Genomic DNA, 22,302 nt, shown 5'->3' on the forward strand with positions numbered 1-22,302 from the left:
AGAACTAAAAGGATGTTTGGTAGGGAGAAGTTTCTCCAAGAATCATCAATCCTAAAAATTATGTTTCCTAAGAATGAATAAAAATTGTTTAATTGACCATTGAGAATCTTTACCTAAGTTTCCTAGAAATTAAAGAATAATATATTTTTCCTGATTATTTTAATTATTTATTATATCATATAATTTAATAAAAAATAACATGATTTTTTCATTGTATTAACAAAAATTAAACTAGGCAAAATAAGATTCCTACCACCCCACAGACAAATTTTCATGAAAAACCGATTAAAAAATATTTGGAGAGCATTGGATAAGGGAGAAATTTTTTCATGTCCGAAAATCACTATTTCTGAAAATAATAAATCCAAGCAATTATGTTTCATGAGAATAAAACTTATTTAGTTAATCATTGAAATCTTAAGATAAGTTTCCAAAGTATCAAAGAGTTACATAATATTATTATCACATTAAATAATTTAATAAAAAGTAAAATGATATTTTACTATAGTGAAAAAGAATACTGAAAAAATAAGATTCTCGACACCTTCCATTAAAAAGTTTACATGAAAAACTGATTAAAAAACATTTATAATAAACATCATTTCTCAATAATGTTATTCTTTAAAAATTGATGTCAAACATGAAAAACTATTTCAAACCTATGATTATCGAAAACAAAAAATTTAGCTTCTACCAAACGCCCCCTAAAGACAAAAACTATTGCTGGGTCTAAAATTAAAATTAAGGAATTCCTTTCAAGTCGCAGGGTGAAAGGAGAAACAAATTCCAAATCATATCGCTAATGCCAGGTGTAACAGACGGGACTTGTCCACAAGCTATGTAGAGAAGTACCATTACAAACACTGAACTACCAAACAGCAATGCCTAAACCTCTCCCTTCTTCAAAGGATTACACAGTATATATCTAATTGCCGGAAGCAGAGGGACTAATTCACAAGTAGGTCTCTTTAAAAAAAAAAAGAAAAAGTTACACTGATGGAACCATGTTACCGCACCAAGTTATCATCAAATCACATGATAATTATTTCAGTTCAAAACACATATCTTAGGCTAACTCATCAAGTAGATCTGAAAATCCCAGAAGGCTAGCATCTATATCAAAACTCAGGATTTTCCTTGGTAAATCAATGATGACAATGACTCTGATGCAGAAATATTTCCAGAATAAGATTTTTAAGATCACTTGTGTTCACTCTAAGGTGATCTGAAAGCTTCACCGGCATATTGCACACTTCCAAGTTCCTCTTCAATCCGAAGAAGCTGAAAAGAAATTGAATAAATTTGCGATGGAGAATGTGTATTAGATCACTCCATTATCATGCTAGCGATTGAATGCTAAAGAAGCATTCTAAAAATTACTTTTCAGGAACAATGATATTTTATAAAAACAATAAATGAAGATTGAAACTGAGACATACCGAATAGAAACATTGACATAAATCAGTAACTCTAACTCTACTTAATTATACTGTTTTGTGTTTCACTTTTAACAATCTTTTATCTTGACAAGTCCATTTCAAGCCCAAATAATGAATATAACTGTACCAAAAGAAAAATGAAGTTAAAGTAGGTCAGAAACAAACATACATATATGCTGAAATTTGATTAATGAACACACTTTGCAACAGTCTTAGTCATAATGATTTCTATGTTGTCATAGGGTGACCTAAAACCTTGAATCAAAGAGGAACACAACATTCCAATTACCTGATTATACTTTGCCAATCGCTCACTTCGGCAAGGAGCACCAGTCTTTATCTGGAGGACAGAATTTGGATAATCAATATGAAAGTGATAACACCACAGTACAATGTATGGTAGCTAAAAAGATTAAGGATATAGAACCTGTCCACTGGCCAAGCCAACAGAGAGATCAGCAATGAAGTTATCCTCAGTTTCACCACTCCGATGACTAACCATGACACCCCAACCTGCAGCCTTTGAGTCAAGTGCAGCCTGAATAGATTCAGTCACTGTACCAATTTGGTTAACCTGCAGTCATTGGATAACAGAAAAAACCAAAGGAATCATTAATTACAGCTGTAAATTCAGCCAACATGCAGCTGGTGTTTGATTAGTTTTGATAAGATGCAAATAAAAACAACTATCTTAAAGCAAGCTGCATGGAGGAAAAGCTGGAGAAACTAAACAAAAATGTAATGAAATGAAATAATTCTAATGATTGAAAGAAATTTTGTTTAAGGATGCTAACCTTTAGAAGCAAACCATTGCAAGCCTTCTTTTGGATGGCCTCAGCTATTCTCTTGGGATTTGTAACTAACAAATCATCTCCTACAAGTTGAATATCAACTGAAGAGAGAAGTGAAGCCCATGAACCCCAATCATCTTGATCAAATGGATCCTCAATTGACACAATGGGAAATTCTTTCACAAAATCTTTATATAGTTGACCAAGACTCTGGGCAGAGTGAACATGAGCTCCATCATTTGGTTGTTTCTTGAAGTTCAAATCATACTTCCCATCCTTAGTGTAAAACTCTGAAGCTGCAACATCCATGCCTATTTTAATCTGCGCCATTGTTTTTTATTTCCAGATCAGCACAAGTGAATATTCAAATTATGTAACAGAAATAATCAAAGCATCACCCACCTTGCCAGTATAACCAGCTTTCTCAATAGCATCCATGAGTAAGACAAGCCCCTCCCTGTTATCTTGAACATTGGGAGCAAATCCTCCTTCATCTCCAACATTACATGCATCTTGTCCATATTTTGCCTTGATTATTCCCTTTAATACATGATAAACTGTTCCACCAGAAATAACCAAGTTAACTGATTGTCACCATATATAGATCACTGGTGTTAGATTGAAAAAATTATGGAATTTGTGCTATACATAATGTGCAGTCTGGAAAATTGGAGTTAAGATTAGCTATCAAATCATATGTAATACCTACCTAAGCACCTAATATTAGCACGGAAGTTAATATCTGAATTCATCAATTTACACTCGCCAAACAATTGAGTTATTGATGAAAAAGGCAGACATCACGTTGAATGCCAAAATGAGAAAATGCACACAAAAGATGTGTAATTACAGCCACAGCCCACAAGTCATATACAGTCACAAGTCACAACCATACTTCCTCAGTGTGGTTACAGTCAGTCACAAAGTAATAGGTTTCTAACCTTCACTGCCCATGCGGAATGCCTCAGCAAATGAAGTGGCTCCAACTGGTAGTATCATAAATTCTTGCATAGCCAGATTATTCCCAGCATGACTTCCCCCATTTATAACATTGAAAGCTGGAACTGGCATAACAAGTTCCTTTGTTCCTGAAATCTCCTGGATGTGCTTGTACAAGGGAACTCCCTTTGCCCCTGCACCAGCTCTACATACACTCAGTGAAACTCCCAATATTGCATTAGCCCCTAGTTTTGATTTGTTAGGAGTTCCATCAATTTCCAGCATAATAGCATCCACATCAGCTTGATTCCTTGACAAACACAGCCGTAAATATCAGCCGTACTGCCCAAAACTTCAAAAACAGAACCCAATATCTTTGTTAAGAGTATATGTAAATATAAAACAAGTTTCTATTTCTTTTCTTCCTTTCAAAGTGCCAAGCACAACACTCAAAAAGTGGTGTCCAACTCACAGTGTATAGCAAGCTACATACACCTAGCTCAGAAAAACTTCAGCTAACTCCATATCATAATATTTCACATAAATTTTATTCAAAGCTGTTTCTACTTTCTACTGCATCAGTACAAATCCTAAGCTTTTGATATACTACATGTATAGTTGAGTGTGTGTTTCGACAAGCATTTGCAAAAAAAAAATAAAAAAAATAGAATTGATAAAAAAGAATCTTATTGGAAATGATACTATTCGATGCATTTGCAAAATTAATTTTGAAGTAAAGCAACTTATGCTTGAATGTTGTTACCCTGAAACAAAGTTTGATGCAATACTTACTGCATTTTTTTTTTTTTGCACAGCTGATGCAATACTTACTGTAATTTTTTCAACTTAATGCAAAAAAGCTATTTTTACGACATTTAATCAAACCGAAAGTTTGTAAGAAAAATCAATTTTACTGAACAATAATCAGACGTATGTGGTGACAACAAAAGACACTGAACAATAGCTTTCATTCCTTATTCTCAACACTTTATAACATTTTCTCAACATAATCGCAAAATCACCCTTCTCTCTTCTTCTCTTCCAAACACTCAGACGAAACCTTCTAATTATACAAACATAACGTTCCCCGTTATTTCTCCCAACCTACCCTTCATTCCTTTTACGTTCAACAACAACAGCAACGCGCAACAAACAAGAAGTGTTCGCAGGGGGAAAATGGTCAACGGCATTAATTAGTTAACCAAGAAACAGATGAAGGAAGGAAGAAAGTCCGTTACCTAACGTCGACGCCAACGAGTTTGGGAGCCAAGACCTCGTTGATGTTCCTAACGGCGTTAAGAACTCCCTTCCCGCCGTAAACGCTCTTGTCCCCGTCCCTCAGCTCCAACGCCTCGTAAATCCCCGTCGACGCGCCGCTCGGCACCGCCGATCGGAAAAGCCCGTTCGCCACCAGGTCCACCTCCACCGTCGGGTTCCCGCGGCTGTCCACGATCTGCCGCGCCTTCACTGACTTCACCTTACACTCCCTCACCGCCGTAACCGCCGGCGCCGGAGACTCCGTGGCGGCGGCGCGCACGGCAAGTGAGCGCTGCGGGCTCCTCAAGGGGACGCTTTGCGGGGCCCGCAAAGGGCGAGAGGCGGCGAAAGAGGAGGAAGACGGTGCTTTAATGGCTGGTTGATGAGTCAAATTCAAAGCCATTGTTTTGTGAAGTGTTTTGAGTTTGGTTTGTTGAAATGGAAAGAATGTTTTGTGTTTTGAGGTTTTTGAAGTGAGGTGCAATGTGCAATGGGTTTTATTTATGTGAAGGTTGTAGTGTTGTTGGGGTTGGTGAGGGGCGATGAAACTTACTTAAGTCAAGTGGAAGAGAAGCCTAAAAAACAACGCCTTTTGGAGGTTGTTGGAAACACCATCACTCTCCAAGTGAAGAGGTGGTATGCTGTGCATGTTTCCACTTGTTTTCTATGCTTTGTACTTGCCAAAATTATAATTTCTGGTCAACTGTCTCAATTTTTTTTATCCCAGGAAATTGAATTTGATAGTACGAGATTTACTATACTCATACACACTCACTTCAAAGTGTTCCAATTAATAGCGCGATGAAATACTGGTACAATACTATGTTCGATTTTTGGAAGAAATATGCTTTTTGGTTTTTATATTTTTATCAAATCTTGTTTTTAATCCTTAAAATTTCTTATCTTTTAATTTAGTTACTAAATTTTTAAAATAATTTATTTTTAATCCTTCCTTCCTTGCAAAATCTTCACTAACAGCGTTAACTTGTATCTAGCATGGCACACAGTGTTCTTTTCTCTCTTTTTTTTAGAAAAAATAATTAAAAATATGTGGAAAATTATTTATTACTTTTAAATGAAGTTATCAAACCTCTCTCCTAACACAAACCCACCTTTCAACGGTTCTATTTCTATCTTGATTTTTACCTTCATTCTTCAATAATTCATGTTGCAAATATGTTCACGTATCTTCTTTTGATTTTGTTTATCCATTGAAAGTAGTTTTGGAACAATGATGAGAGTCCCCCTTAGCAGTACACAGAAAGTTGGGACAACCAAGAGAAAGAGTGAAGTTTCTTTTTATTTTGATTCTTTTTAAAAATAAAACATTTAATTTCTATTAAATTTTTAATTCAAAATACCACTTGGAATAATGCATTGCCACATTTATAAAAATAATGGTCACGGTGTAATCTATGTGTCACGTAATGAATGACATCAACATGAGGAGAGACTAAAAATATATTTTTAATAAAAAAAAATAAGAATTAAATTGGATAATATGAAACTCCAGGAACAAAAACAAAAAAAATATAAGAATTAAAAACATATTTTCTCCTTGATTGTTTTTAAATAAATTGATTTTGATCAGAAATTAATTACCAGAAAATTAATTAATACTTCGTACTGATAAAAAGAAATGGTATTTTTAGTTAACTCACTTGACACTTTGACACCATTTTTGGTGACAATATGTTATTTATTTTATCCAAAATATTGTTGGTCAAATTTTAGTAATTGTGAGGATTAAAGTATGTATTTTTTGTTTGTTTTTTTATATAAAAAGTATTAATGTTCAATATTCATTTACTTAGATGGTGTCTTTAAACATAATTTTGATAAGGGGTGAGATTTTGAATGGGGAAAATTTAAATGTGATAATAAAGCTGAGGTTTTTTTTTAAAAAATCATATTTTATTTTTTTTATTGAAAATAATTTTATTCAAGTCGGATAGAATTACTATGAAAAATAAAGCTCTTCCTCCAACTATTTGACACAAATATGGTACTCAAGACTTGATGGAATAATTTTACACCAATTTGTGTGTGTGTGTTTATAGACTTTGCATAAAGGGGTTCAAATTTGAACCACACTCAAAACCCTCTCATTCCTTTCATGAGCACTTTTGAAAGTTGATAAAAATTTTCATTTTCATGGTTTTTATGTGATTTATGTTGGTTTTGGGAATTGGGTGATATGAATGGTGTGAATGATGTGGAACTGTTGTGTGAGTGGTAGAAGGCTTTGGTAGAAGGCTTTCGTCTTAGACTTAAAATCTCTTCCTTTCTTCCTCCCTTCATCTGGACCCCGAATCCTTTTCAATAATTAAAAACGGGAGAGTGTCCAATTTAATAATCCTACACCATAGGATTAAATTAACAACCCAGCTCTATTTAGAAAACCCTCCATTTCTCTTCCCCTTTTCTCACACCAATGTCAGCAAAACCTTTGTCATTTGGACCTTCACATTTGACGACTCCTGCTAGGCCGATACGGCATCTCGTACTCCAATCTAAACAAACAAAATTTCAATTCTATTATGAGGCTTTTTGTTTTTTCTCATTTTATCAACAAACAAAAATGGGTCTTGTTTCCTTGGCTTTATTCTTTTTTCTTCCTTTTTATTGATTTTTTTTTCTAATTTCAAGAGAAGCCATTTCAAAAAAAAAAAATGCTTAAGTGACCATTTTAGCTTTCCTTCCTATCTCATGTTGCACATCATTCAGATAAAGCTCACATTGGAGCATATTATGAAGCTTAACATAGGCTTGGGATTCCATACTTTTATTCAGAAAACAAAACAAAACATCTTGCTTGTTCTGTCTCCAAGATGAAATTAAGCACTATTAGAGACTTCAAGTTTTTGGATATAATGCAAAAACCTCAAAGATTGCACGATGCGTGCCTTGAATTTCGATTATGAAGGCGATGAGGTCCTTGAAGACCAAAGATGGAGAAGCATGAAGACTGGTTGAGAATGAAACACAATGTGCAGGTTCAAGAGAGATAAGAGAGAGTGTGTGTTTCTTTTTTGTTTGAAGAGGGACACGTAAAAAAATCACAATCGTTCATATAATCAAACATTTGAGACTTTTTTAATTGCACCTCCAGTTGACATTGCTATGGGAGAGGATCTAGATCCCTTCATCTCAAAGTTCATTGAGTTTGATGTAAGAGAAGCTTAAACTATATTTGATCTTATGTTTTGTGTGTTGAATCATTGTTTTGAGTTCATTAGAAGCATTTTAATTCAATATTCATGTTGGACATTGAAAAATTATGAATTGGAGTTCATTTGGAATCCATTGGAAGAGATTTTAGAAGAAAAATCACAATCTGACCTATCAAGGAATGACGCTTAAGCGTGATTTGAGGGTCTCTTAGGAACTGACATTAAGTACACTTTGAGCAACAATTGTTTTCCATCTGGATTTTGTATTGTATGTAATGTAATGTGTCATACTTTTATTTTCATACTCTCATAAAAAATATAATTTCATATTCGTGAATTAACTAAAAACTTTCTACTTGCTTTATAAATTAAAAAATCCATCCCTGGGTGCTATATTTTATATACATATAAATATAAATATATAAAAGAAAATTACAATTTTTTCCGGTAGAAAAAAATTATGACTAATTTATATAATTGAAAAGATAATAAACAAAAAGAGTAAATATATATTAATTATGTAAAACAAGTTTTAACTTTGATTGGAGAAAAATATTTTGTAAAAATGTTTATTGTCGTGAATTAGTGTAAATTTTACTACTTGTTTTTATAAAAAAAACTTATTCATCCCTGTGTGCGATATTTTATATGGTAAGTTAAGTTTAAACTTCTTACTATCATGAAAAATATTTATTTCCATTTGTTATATTCTCTTCACACTTTTCATTTCGTAAAATAAAATATTCAATAAATTAAGTATTTAAATAACGAAAAAGACAGCCATAAAAAATACATTCAAATTAAAATTATTATGATAAAAAATATAATTTCACCATAATAATTTATATACATATATATAAAGAGAAAGATGTGATAATCACAAATATAAAAATAAACATAAACAATTATTAAATAGTGAAAAAGACAGCCATAAAAAATACATTCAAATTAAAATTATAATAATGAAAAATATAATTTTACCGTAATAATATATATATATATATATATAAAGAGAAAGATGTGAATCCCAAATATGAAAATAAACACAAACAATTATTAAATAGTGTGATAAATTTTACTTTAATCTTTTTTATCTAAATGACACCACAATTTTATCTTAATTAATAAACTATTCTATAAATAAATAAATAAATTTATTTTTAAATTTATTTTACGTCTCTCAAGTTTTTGAGGATCGCCTCTGCTGAACATGAAACTTAATTAATTCATCCCACTATAAGAGAATAATAACATTCCTCTCCTTAAAAAAAATAGCATTCCTCACGCGAGAAAAAATATATACTTTGAAACTTGATGCATCTAACCCCTAATAAAACCGATGCTTTAATATGCATTAAATATAAAAAAATATATTAGAGATAATGTATTTGATTAAAATATTTTAATATTTTGAATTTTAATATCATATTAGTACAAATTGTGCGTTCTTATAAATATAATAATTGCTCTGTTAAAAATACTAATTGTAAATTTATCAATATATGATCGATTTGAATTATAATTGAGAGAATTAAGAACATTTTATCAAAAGTAAAAGTTATTCTTAATAAAATATCAATAAAATATTTAAATATCTTCTAACATAATGTTAATATATTTAACCTTCATCATGGCGAAATTTAAAATTATATAAGAAAAAATTATAAGTTCATTAAATATTATACTAAATTTAAGCATTACACGGGACTACCGTTATGCATATTTATTATCATTTATAATGATCGATTGAAAATGTAATTAGGTCAGGAGAACTGAAATCATTATTTGAAAAGTAAAAGTTAGCCTTAAAAAATTGAATAAAATATTTAAATATCCAATAATATTTAAAAGTCCTTTTTGTAAAAAAAAAAAACCCTTTAAAAGTCCTATTTTTTGGACAGAACTTCATCCCTATATAATGATCTTTAAACTTACAAAGTGTTTTTTTATATATAATCGTTAAACACAGTGTTATTGTATTAAACCTTAAATACTCAACGTTACATTACGTGTACGCAGGCCAGTCAAGCAGATAAAATTCAAGTTTTAGGCCAATCCAAAAAAATAAAATAAAATAGTTTCCTATTAGTTTTTATAAAATAAATAAGTCTCATATGTTGACAAGAAATTTATCTATGTTGACAAAAAAAAAACTATTATATAACCATACATTATAAACTAAAATATTTCTCTTAAATTTTGTTTTAGGTTTAGTCTCACTCACTGTTTGTGTGTCTAATAATGTATCATTATTATATAATTTATATTGATGGGTTGAAACAATTGAGAGAATTACAATAACTATCTCAAAAATAAATATATCCTTGATAAAAAAAATAATAAAATTATTAAAAATCCATCTCATTATATCCAACCACTTATTATATTGAATTGTTGAATTTGTTTCCACATAGGTTTGAACCACAAATGACTCTGAATTTTAACATTCTTTTGTGAGTTCAAACATTGTTTTCAATGCCACATCATCTGGCATAGTTGAAACTCTAGATTTCCAATTTTTCCTGATTTGTTTTGCACTCACATGCTAAATGAAGGATTTGTAGCTTAAATTGTCATCAAGAATCGGTAAAAAAAAAAGAAAGTTTTTTTTAGTCTTCTTTGAAAGATGCCTATAATTTGCAAGTTTTTAATCCAGACATTAGATGAATCACAGAACACCACATCACATCTGCTGGCCACAGTGTATGCTTTGGAAAAACTCCTTACCCTCATTGGCTCTAAAATTATTGTTTATACTGATCATATGCTGCAATTAAATACTTGCTTATTAGACCTGATTCCCAACCTAGACTCATTAGATAGATTTTCCGCCGAGAAGGAGAGAATAAGAAAAATAAGGAGAAAAAGAGAAGAAAGGATAGTCGAAATATTTTTATTATATATGATGACCAGCCGTGATCCAAGAAAAAGAGGAAGGAAGAAATTAAAGAGCACAGGAAAAGAAAGGAGGAAATGATTTTCTAAAATGAAAAATTTAGACTTCACAAACCAAATTAATTACAGAGACTACATAAGCAAAATACACTTGAGGAACAACTTTAAATATTTATCCTTAATTAAACTTAAAATATTTTATATTTTTTAGACCGCATAAACGGCTAAGGTTACTATTATAAATTTGTTGAACTTATAATAATTACTTATTACTTATTCATGATTGTTAACACATTTTCTAATTTCTACCCTACTTTTTATCCTCTTTATTTATTTTTAATTAAAATTTATTAAAAATTATAAAATTATAAGTAAAATTCATTAAATTTAAAATAAAACTCATAATTTTTTATGAATTTTAATAAATTTTAGTAACTAATAATAAAAAATATATTTAAGTAAGTTAAAGAAAACACTGGGTACGTTTAAATGATTTATCTTTCTAATTCTAATTCCAATTCTTTCCCAATTTATTAAACTGATCCACAGTTGTAACTGTAACCACAATTTCAAAACTTTGATATATAACACAACTCTTCAAACGTCCAAACACTAATCTCTACATGCGCGTCACCCCATATATATTCAGTAACCACATAACCGTTACCACCCTCAACCCCATGTTCCCTCGTCCGCATATAACAGTTACACTTCTTTCTTTCTTCATTCTTCCTCATAAAAAGTTATACCTTTCTTTCTTTTGTCCTCGTAAAACAGTTACACACTTGTTTGTTTCTCCAATCATTTAAGACATTTTTTTTTTACAAACACCACCCCATGGATCAAAACTGACACAACAACAATGTTCTGCATAAACAACACCTGGTCGGAATCCTCCACACAGTCCCCTTGCTCCTGTCGATGCGGTCATGGGTGCCTCCACCTACATCCGTATCCACGGGGACTGCCAGAAGGTGCTCCAGTACCCTCTCCTCTTCGGCGGTCTCTTCATATTCGTTGTTTCCACCCTCGGCCTCATCGGCGCGCTGTGCAGCATCAATGCCGCCATCTACCTCTACCTCCTCGTCACATTCTTCGTCGTCTTAGCCTTCTCCGCCTTCACCATTGTAGCGCTCTTCGTCACCAGAAACAACACGCCGTCATCGGTGGTGTATAGCGTAGCCGTGTAGGGGATTTCTCGCCGTGGCTGCAGCACTACGTCACTGACGAGCGGAACTGGGACGTGGCCAAGAGTTGCTTGCTGCATAAGCTTGTCTGTCACGACGGTAACAATGTGTCTCTTGCTTTCAAACAATTGTCTACCACGCAGGTTTGTAACAATGGTTCCCCTTTTTGTACTTGCCAGGGAAAATAAAAACTCAAATTTCAACATAAACCAGCTATCATCCACGCATGGATCAGTGCCACTTTGTAATCCAATGTTTAATTAATTTTCTCAGGGTTTTTTATTTTACTATAATTTAACATTTTTCCACAAAGATTCACAAATTTTAATATTAAAGTAAATAATTATTTCAAATAATTTGATCTTTTTAATATAAGATAAAATGTGACGGAATTAATCTGTCATTGTCTAGGACAACAAAATCCGTCCCTGTGATTTCAAAATTGGCGACAAAATTTAGTTCGTTACACATTATGTCACAAAATTTGCTATGGATTTTTATTTATTTTGTGACGGATTACATCCCTCGCTAATTTTGATTATTCTAGTGGTACAAGTTCTTATTCTTTTCTCTTTTTTTTTCCATATTAATCTGGAAGGAAATTATATTAAATGTTGAACCTCGGTGGTAATAGTAGTTATTTGAATTGATTGTAATATATAGTTAAGAAACGCTGTGTATCTTAGAATATTTCCTAATTACCTTGCTCTGATTATTTCTCCACACAGTTTGGGTGCTGTAAGCCACCGTTGCAATGTGGATTCACAAAGAAGAACGCTACGTTCTGGGAAGCGCCGGCAAAAGCAAGTACCGCGGCGAACAACACTAATTGCAGAACATGGAGCAACAGACAAGACAAACTGTGTTTCAACTGCGATTCGTGCAAAGGAGGAGTGCTGGCCAACATCAGAAGCCAGTGGAGACATCTCACTATATTCAATGCATGCGTGCTCGTGCTCGTCACCACCATCTACGTCTTGGGCTACTATGCCATCAGGAACAATCGCTTGGAGTACTCCAACTACACCACCCAGAGGAGGAAGATCGGAATGAGAATACCCTCCACAGTAATTTGATCAATATTGAACCCTACATGCTCTTTCTCAATTGTGTGAAGAAAAATGTTTCTATGTATTATTGAGGAATGCCAAGATTCTATCGGACACTCTCCCTTAAAGACAAGACTTTCTTTGTGATTGATTATAATAGAGAAAATCTTTATCATACAATTATATTTTTCTCTTTTGTTTTATAAAAATTTAGAGTAACAATATTTGAATATTTTTTTTATTTTAAACATTTATTTTCACACAGTCTTGTTTTTCTTTTATCTTTCTCTTTCTATTACAAATAAATTCTATGAAATTTATATTTTTTTCTCTGTCAGTACTAGGTATCTAATAGTATTGTGGATATCCATTTATCTTTTCCAAAAATTTATGATATGTACCAATATATTTTCTCTCTTTAAGGATTATCACTAGCAGTACGTGTTTTTACACCATTTATAGGTAGCATTTAACATTCCAAAATGCTCCACATAATCGTTTGTTTGAATCGGCTTAGGTACGTACTAGACTGATATGGGCAATACTTATGAATATTTTTTATTAATATGGTAAGCAGTTGTATGCCAAACTCACGTTACATGATGTGTATGCATGAGTGGTAGAGAAATTGTATTTATAAAAAAAATGGTTCGATAAAAGAGAGATAAGAAGAGAAGAAAAAAGTGTATGATAATTGTTAATGTGAAAACAGAGATAAAAAAAATATTATTGTAAAAGGCGTTATGAAAAAAATTTATTTATAAATATTACAACTCTCTAACTAATTAAGATGCTATTTGGATTCATACTACATTTTTTATAATATTAATTGTTATGATCTACAAAATTTAAAACAAGTAAAATGGATTTTAGATTTACAGTCGAATTCAAATTCCTATTTAAGTACAATAAATAAACAAATGAGTAAATAATATAGCACCGAAAGTGTAAATGAATTTTTTCATAAAAAGGAAGATAGTGCAAAAAAGATTTATATAATCATTCAATCATAAATTATTATAATAAATTTGTTATTTTTATAATAATCAATTAACTTAAAGCTATATCAATGATAATTTCTCATTAATTGATCATATAAAAAATATATTTCAATTCTAAATAATTAAAAGTTATTTTGTTTTCTGATCAAATTCTATTTTTTTAAGATTCCTATTTCTAATAAATATGTTCCTATACTTGATAAGCAAAGAAAGACATAAAACAAAGTGTAAACATGATAAATGAAAAAAAGGAAAAAAAGTAGATAGAAAGTAATAGATCATCTTCATAACTGTCAAGAAAATAATTTTTGAAACCCATTTCAATATCATTTCATATTATATCACAAATAATGTACAATATTTGGTAGAGATTTGACAAGTTGATAAGCACTCAAGCACTCGAGAACCCTCCCTTAATAGCTACCTCTCAAGGGGTAGAACAAGCCACTTAAATATTCCATTGAGCATACCATTCTACTTGATGTGAGATTTAAGCACTCTATAATATCCAAGTCCTTATCATAGCACCACTCTTAGAGAACCAATGTCTTAATGACTATACACACTTCACTAAAATTTTTCGATTAGCCTGATTAACCTTTGTAAGTAGCCTGAAACATTGGCAATCAGTTATGATAACAATTGATAAACACCCCCAAACACACTCTGGGAACCCTCCCTCACCCTATAATACCTAAGGCCTATCATATCATCTCCCTTGATGAGACCTGGCAATCTGACACTACTACAAAAATATGATTCTACATTGGTTCTATAGCATTTTTAACGACGGTTTCGAACCGTCTTTGTAGCCAGCATTGTAAAAAATCAAAACTTTTTACGACGGTTCTTGAAAACCCGTCTTAGAAAAGTTAAACATTCTAAGACAGTTATTTTCTTGAGAACCGTCTTAGAATGTGTAATTTTTCTAAGACGGTTTTTCAAGAACCGTCTTAGAATATAATTTTTTTTAAATAAAATAAAATTATGATTCTAAGACGATTTTTAGAAAACCGTTTTTAGAAAACCGTCTTAGAATGTAGACATTTTAAACATTCTAAGACGGTTCTATGAGAGAATCGTCTTAGAATGTATGTGTTTTTTTTTAAAAAATAAAATAAAAAAATAATGATTCTACTAGTTCTCCAAGATCATCAAATTATTGCAATTAAACAATATTATTGGATCGCAAACAACAAATATTTCAATAAAAAAAATAGAAAGACCCACTATTGACTTGATCACTATAACACAACTTTGACTTGAAAATTATTCTATTATGAATAGGGAACTAAGTAGATAAGTCTACACAAGAGTCATGAAAATTTACCTGAGGAAGTATTTTTCTTGAAAATTATTCTATTATGAATAGGGAACTAAGTAGATAAGTCTACACAAGAGTCATAGAAATTTACCTGAGGAAGTATTTTTCTTCCATCACGCAAAATTGCACCTGATCACATGTGGAGAGAAGGAACAATTAAAACATAAAAGACCCACTATTGAAATACCATCTCAATTAAAGTACAACAATTAAGCTTGATTAGTCCATGACACTAAATATGTTTTAATTTTATGCAGTAGTAGAGCAAATATGAGAAATTAAAACTAGAAAAACCAAAATACGTTAGTGAGATAGCAATATTCGGTATTGTAGGATTTGTCTATAATACATTAATTAGACAAAAGTTTCTTTTTTTTCTATTGGCTTATGTGTTCCTGCAACTTTTATTGCTATTACGGGAATGCTAAAACTCCTATTTAAAGCATTCCACGAGGACCAACAAACACACAACAGAAATTTATAACTCTTAGTACTTTTTAAAATCATGATTAAGGAATTCAAAAATAAAATAAAGATAGTTAACAAGTTCTCTTTTTTATTTTAATTAGTACTAGTAGTTATGATTAGAATATTGGTTAAGATATTAATTAATAAATAAAATATACTTACTTAAAAATTAAATACTCTTAAATTAATTGTTTAAGTAATTAAGAGTTAATCCTCTATCTTTTTTTTCAAGTCATCTCTCATCAAATATATCAACTAAAAATGTAAAGAGTAGAATTAAATGTAATAAATATTATATTATTAAAATAAATAAATTATTATATATTAAATATGTCACACTAATTTATTTTTAAGTTTTTCATTCCTCCCTATTGTTTAAATTTATTCAATCTCAATTTACGGCTACAAATCACAAGATGGCACATCTAACTTGTCTCAGCATTTGGGTTGGGACTTTCGTAGATGAGGCAGTGAAATCCATAAATAAATTATAAATAGGGCTGTAAAAAAAATTTAGCTCAATTAAATCATAATCCAAATGAAGTTTTATTTAAAAGTTTTGAATAATGAAAATTAATTTTAAAAAATAATATAAACTAATTTCTAAATCAAACTAATTTCCTCCTCAATAAATGGTTTGTTTACCTGATATTTTAAATCAAGTTTAGTAAAAAAAATTCATCTTACTTAAATTTATTTTTAAATCTATTTATTTGCATTTTATTTGTTAAACTATTTTTAAATTAATTTCAACCATTTTTAAAAACAAAATTTGAATTAAAAAACAATTTTAAAACGGAATTGGCTTTAGAACAAACTTTAGACCAAATTAATATGGCATGCCGTAAACCATCCACGAATGGAAACTACCAAAATCATTTTATTTATTTTATAAATTGATACAAAATTGACTTTGTCGCTTTATTAATTTAACTTAACATTTCATCATACCATTAAATGCGAATCATATTTTTTATTTATTAAGTATCACTTATAATTGCTGTAAAAAAGTATCACTTGGAATTGTAATTGAATAGACTTGTATACAAGAAGATTTATAATTAAATAATTATGTAAATTTTTTTACATATCAGTATATGACTTTTTTTCTCATTAAAAGAAAATGTGTAATTTATTATTATCAACAAGGAGAAAAATGGCTGAAGCAAATTAAATACATAATTGAGGGGGAAAACATATAAATAACTCGAGAGAACCAAAATGTGATAAATACCTTGAGAATTGTTGACATGAATGAAGTGTTATCCAGATATAATGCATTATCTGCTGCTTCTTTTCGCATGAACTCAATATAAGCTGCCCTCATCAATTAAATGTGAATCAATATAGCTTCACCAACAAAATATACCGAATATATATGATCAATAAAACAAAATTCTGACACTTGTTACCCTTTTGCTGCATCAGTAACTATAATCACTTTTAAAACTTCCCCAAATCTAAAATGCCGAGACAAGCCATCTTTGGTGGCAGCAGATATATGTTACCTGAATTTTTCTGGATTCTTTGGCCATAGATTTGGGTTCCTAACATATTGAGGTTCAATTCCAAGAGCAAACATCTTGCACCAGTCCAGTTTTTGGTCCTCTGACAAAACAAGAGCAAACATTTTGAAGTGAAGTTTTGATCTGCAACCATATATATAACAATAATAATAATAGACTATTAACCTATAGAATGCCTTGAAATACTATGAACTTGAAAGAAGAGATGTAATTCCAAAAAAATCCCATTGCACTGACAATATACTTTTGCACAGTCACCAAGCCAGCTCATGATACCTCGTGCACCTTGAAACATATCCTCTAAGGCAGTTAAGGTGACCTGAGAAGTGAGAAGGGAATAAAGATTACACAAACACCACATACATACCTATCCAACAGCTACTAGGCATTTAAAACAGTCATCTTAACTCAAACCTTTGCAGCATAACAAGAAGCACCAAAGAGCTCTGTATCATCTGAAATGGCATTCCTTTCTTTTAATCTCCTTTTTATCTGCTCTCATGAAGAGCATCAGGAAAAATTGCAGGATCTTTCTGAGCATCCCTTTGCATGATGTTTGATACTCTACATAGAAATTATTTCTTTTATAATTGAGCTGTTTAGTTTGAGATCATCCCTCTCACAAGGGAAGATTCACATCTTAAAAAAAGGGCTGCAAAACTAAAAAGAAAAGAAAAGCTTTCCACATATCATAATAACATGAATGGAAACTGGAAAGACTCAAAGACTATAGTTCCATAAACATAATCTTTTATAAAATAAATTTAATTAGAATGAAAAACAAAAAACATAAGAGCACAATAAAACATCCTCCATAGCAAAGACATAAACAAAGTGGTCAAACACTGCTTCCTTTTATCTTCCAACAATTCTAACACCCCCAAAAGTAATTCTAACATTGCATCCATGTGTTTGACAGAACCATGAACCAAGAAGCATAATAATTTAAAATCACATATATCTTAAACATGTATCCATGTGTTTGTCAGAACCAAGAACTAAGAAGCGTACAATGTAATTGACATGCATTCAAGCACAAGATCCAACTAATATCAAGCACAACAATCCTCCTTGATGATTCCGCTACATATAAAACCAGCACCAAGTAAAAACTAGTTCCCTACTGTTTTCTCATCAATTCAAAGTCTTCACCAATCAGTGAAATCAACAAATAAGATAAAATCAAACCATATAGTTTGTAAGCCTATTCATGTTTACTGCAACATTATCCAATCAACAAAAAGTAGTGACAGTAACGTGAATTAACTAAAGGATCGATATACCAAAAAAAAACTTTAAAACACACAACAATGAAGGTGACTTAAAAAGATAAATTAAATCAAAATTTTAAATCAAACCATTCAACTATATTAAAAATAAAAAAATCCAATAAAATTCAACGCAGAGTGATTCAAATTTTCACAGAATATAAATAAATATATACACATAATTAAAAATGCAGTTTGTGTTTGTTCCTTTCAGAATGCCGAATCAAAGAGCAGCTTCTTCTTCAAAGTGAAGTTCCGAAACCACAAAAGGAAAGGTTGAAATCTCAGTAAATAGAATCAGAAAAGGCAACATAGTGAACACGAACGAACATAAAACAACATTGTTCATCAGAGACTAACGGAACGAGACATCACAAATCAAACGGTTCAGACACGAAGCGTAATCGAAAACACAGAAGCTGCGCACCTGCAAGCAAGCGAACTGAAATCGCTGGTCTTCCAGCTGATATTGAACTGAAACCGCCGCGTCCTCTCCGTCGTTGGCGGTGGTATTCTGAGACGCCATCACGTGAGCAAGTCGCAGTGCGGCGGCTTTGGCTGTCACGTTTTGCGTGCGCTTGACGGTGGAGAGACCGATGACGAAAATTGTACCGAGGCGCGATTGAGGATGAGCCGGCAACATCGTCGGCGACGAGGAACCGGTGCTGTTGGAACCGCCGCTCCACTGCCGGGCGTAGATCAGACTCTTGTTTCTCCTCCGATCCATAAGTGTGAGGTGTTGCAGAGAGATTGAGCTAGATTTTCTCGAAGTGATATTTTCTCGAGAAAATTGGGAGAAAAGGTCAAAGAGATTGAGCTAGGTGTTGTGGCATGATTCATTTGTGAAATTATATAACAAAAGAAAAAAAAAATACAAAAACCCTCAAAATCTGAGAAATCCCAAACTAAATCATGTCGAAACCCCCCAAAAAGTGAAAAACGCAAAACGCAAAATCCTAAGAAATAAAAAACAAAAGAAAAACTATTTTTCTTATCTCACAAAAAAATGAAAGAATGACACAGTGTGTTGTACTAATCTCAAGCCATGGAAGCTTGGGATCTTAACTTTGTGGTGCTTAAACGACAATGAGGTTAGTGGGTGACTCAAAGAGTCAGAGAGGAAGTGGAGAGAGTGGAGTGAGAAATGAAGGGAATTTCAAAGAGGTTAGGGATTTCAAAGGACACAGTGGCACAGAGAAAACAATGACGTTTTGACACATAAAACGTCGTCATTTTTTGTTTCTTCAATTACACCATCGTACATTTTAAGGCGGTTTCGTAAAATCCGTCTTAGAATGTGCGCCATAAAAAAAAATTATACTTCTTAATTACAAAATTGCCATCGCGTGACTTTTTAAGACGGTTTTATATAACCGTCTTAAAATGTGCGTCGTAAAAGAACAATTTTTTAGTAGTGTGATGGCTAGATTCTATAATTGATGAGTTTGTTTAGACTAAAAAAAACTTTAAAATAAACATTTTTTATACAAACAATATTTTAAGAAGTAGATATGATTTGTTTCTTAGAATAAGCAGAAAATTGTTTTCTTAAGCAGAAATAGTTTAAACAAATATATTAAAAAAATAGAAAATTATTTATTTTATAAAAAATAATATTTATTTCAACAAATAAGTTTAAACAAACTAATGTTTCACTCAACTTTTCCTATGTACTTAATTTTCAAGATACCAACAACTAGCTTTAACACCAATTGATAAACACCTAAGCACTTTGAGAACCCTCCCTTAAAAGCTAGTTGCCAAGGGGGTGAATACAACCACTTGCATACTCCATCACATATTTCATTTTACTCCATGTGAGACTCAAATAGCAGCACTTAAGTCCCTATCACAAGTTCACCAAATCCATGTAAGTACCACATGCTCACGTTGATTATGATAGGATAGCTATGTTTCCTATTTTGTTGACCAATAGGAATGGAAGGACTTTCATTGTGAGAGCAGAAAGAAAGGCATTGGTGAGAGTACAAAACAATTGAGCTTCCTTTGAGAAAGAATACAATATAAAAAGAGTAACATGACAAACAATTAAGCTTCGTCTTATGATTGTCACTTGCGATTCAAAAAACAAAAAGGCTTGAAGCCTAACACAAAAAAGATGTGATAACTTGAACTTGGCATCTGCTTGGGACACCCAGCGTTTTTGCTGGGACACCCAACACATTTTAAAAATGCCAAAAATACCCTTATAGGTATTTTCGGTTATAAATAGTAGGTTATGTTTTTCATTTCTACAATGCCTTTTTTTCTTTTGTAAAATCTCAATCCCTTAGTGTAATTTGCTTCTGTTAGCCTCCTATTTCGAGCGTTTGTTGTCTCTGGTGGTGTATGTGTGTTATTTACGAATATACAGTGAAGTTGGGTGATTTATCATCGCCAAAGAAGAAGAGGTACACAATTATTTTTTTAAAACATAAGATCATCAATCCGTATGAACCATATGGATTGACAATCCGTATAAGCCATACCGTATGACCATATCCATATGGTTCATACGGATTGTTGATCCGTAGGGCTTTTTTTTAATTGTAAATGTATTTTTGTGATTTAATTTTTAATTTTGTTTGTAGTGTAATTTTTTTTGTAATAGTTTTTTTAGTAATTATATAAATATTGATTTGGTGATATTATTTTAGTAATTAAATTTAGTAATTACATTGGTAAAAAATGATAATATATATAAACTTTTAAAAATTGCTAAAACTAACATTAGATTGCTAAAAAAATAATTTGGTAATTAATTGAAAATAATTTAGTAATCATATGGGTAAAAGTAACATTAGATTGCTAAAAAAAGTTTTATATACATTTAAAATATTTACTAAAGTTGGTAATTAAATAATTTTGATATTTAATTGAATGTTGTATTTAGATGTTTATTAGAGAAATTAATAGTTAAACAAATTTGATATTTAATTGAATGATGTATTTAGATGTTTATTACAACGATTAAAAATTAAACAAATATGATATTTAAGTGAATGATGTATTTAGATGCTTATTTCAGCAATTGATAGTTAAACAAATTTGGTGTTTTATTGAATGATGTATTTATTAGAATTTATATGATATTTATTAGTCATTTGTTCAATTATAATATTAATTTTTATTTGTTATAGTTGAATATTTTTATGAAGATATGTAGTGAAAATGTATTATGTCGCTATATGATGTACAACACATTTTTTTTAAATTTTGTATAGAGCTATATTTGTGTCAATAATAAATGAGGTGATTTTATAATTTTTTTAAGTTGTTTTTTGTTTATCATTGAATTTGTTAAATGTTTTATTAAGATGGACGAAGAATAGTGGATGTATGATAGCATCATGTCTGAAGAAGTTGATATGAATGTTAAAAATGAGAAAGATGCTGGTGTGAAAGTAGAACACGTTAATTGTTCTGATACCTTTAATACTTCTCAGGTATTTGTCTAATTTGTTGTTGGTATAGTAATTATATTACATAAATGTTCATTGATTCCAGACCTTCTTTGAATTGTGTTATAGTTGTTTGCTACCCGTGATGAAGTCTTACATTGGGCTTGAGAAGTGGCTCAAGAAATTGGATTTGTTGTCGTGATAATCAGGTCAGACATAAATGCTGGTGTTAGAGGAAGGGTCTCATTTCTGTTAATAGCTTGCAAAAGGAGCGGTGAGTATAGGCCTAAGAAGAATGATTTGGTAAGAAGATGCACTGGGTGTAGAAAATGTGGATGCTTGTTTAAGTTGCGTGCGAAGCCAGTTTTGGGAGGAGAAAGATGAATGGTGAAGTTAATTTGTGGGATTTCCAATCATGAAATGACAAAGTCATTTGTTGGGCATCCGTATGCAGGTCGAATGACTAAAGATGAGAAGATTGTTGTTGCTGATATGACAAAGTCCATGGTGAAGACAAAAATTATTATTTTGACATTGAAGGAACACAATGCCAATAGTTATACAACAATTAAACAAATTTACAA

The 22,302-nt window shown here is 31.3% G+C and overlaps 2 protein-coding genes across 3 annotated transcripts; one reads left to right on the plus strand and one right to left on the minus strand.

Moving 5' to 3' along the window:
* Nucleotides 1-735: 735 nt before the first annotated feature.
* On the minus strand, nucleotides 736-5,086 carry LOC100787451 (enolase 1, chloroplastic). 2 transcript variants are annotated; one of them, XR_005891911.1, is made up of 8 exons: nucleotides 4,408-5,086; nucleotides 3,172-3,479; nucleotides 2,633-2,787; nucleotides 2,234-2,551; nucleotides 1,867-2,013; nucleotides 1,729-1,779; nucleotides 1,440-1,560; nucleotides 1,149-1,281 (listed from the first exon to the last, which is right to left on the minus strand). XR_005891911.1 is itself a non-coding variant. In XM_006581979.4 (7 exons), the coding sequence occupies exons 1-7, from the start codon at nucleotides 4,827-4,829 to the stop codon at nucleotides 1,216-1,218; spliced, it is 1,467 nt and encodes a 488-aa protein (XP_006582042.1). In that variant the 5' UTR covers nucleotides 4,830-5,085; the 3' UTR covers nucleotides 736-1,215. The 2 variants fall into 2 exon arrangements, 1 of the variants encoding a protein (XP_006582042.1); XM_006581979.4 differs by lacking the exon at nucleotides 1,440-1,560 and having other exon boundaries at nucleotides 736-1,281; nucleotides 4,408-5,085.
* Nucleotides 5,087-11,423: 6,337 nt separating this feature from the next.
* LOC102665538 (tetraspanin-11-like) lies at nucleotides 11,424-15,337 on the plus strand. Its single transcript, XM_026128728.2, is given in 4 exon segments — nucleotides 11,424-11,658; nucleotides 11,661-11,824; nucleotides 12,410-12,693; nucleotides 15,313-15,337. Coding segments are annotated over 4 exon segments (708 nt in total).
* Nucleotides 15,338-22,302: the final 6,965 nt, after the last annotated feature.

The sequence above is a fragment of the Glycine max genome, chromosome 6, assembly GCF_000004515.6.
Source record: "Glycine max cultivar Williams 82 chromosome 6, Glycine_max_v4.0, whole genome shotgun sequence".
Lineage (NCBI taxonomy): Eukaryota > Viridiplantae > Streptophyta > Magnoliopsida > Fabales > Fabaceae > Glycine > Glycine max.

Coding starts and splice junctions, on each gene's coding strand:
- LOC100787451 (XM_006581979.4), bottom strand. CDS start 4,829: ATGGCTTTGAATTTGACTCATCAACCAGCCATTAAAGCACCGTCTTCC. Junction 2,788..3,171: donor ATTCCGCATGGGCAGTGAAG/GTTAGAAACCTA, acceptor CTGGTGGAACAG/TTTATCATGTATTAAAGGGA. Junction 2,014..2,233: donor GCAATGGTTTGCTTCTAAAG/GTTAGCATCCTT, acceptor CAATGACTGCAG/GTTAACCAAATTGGTACAGT.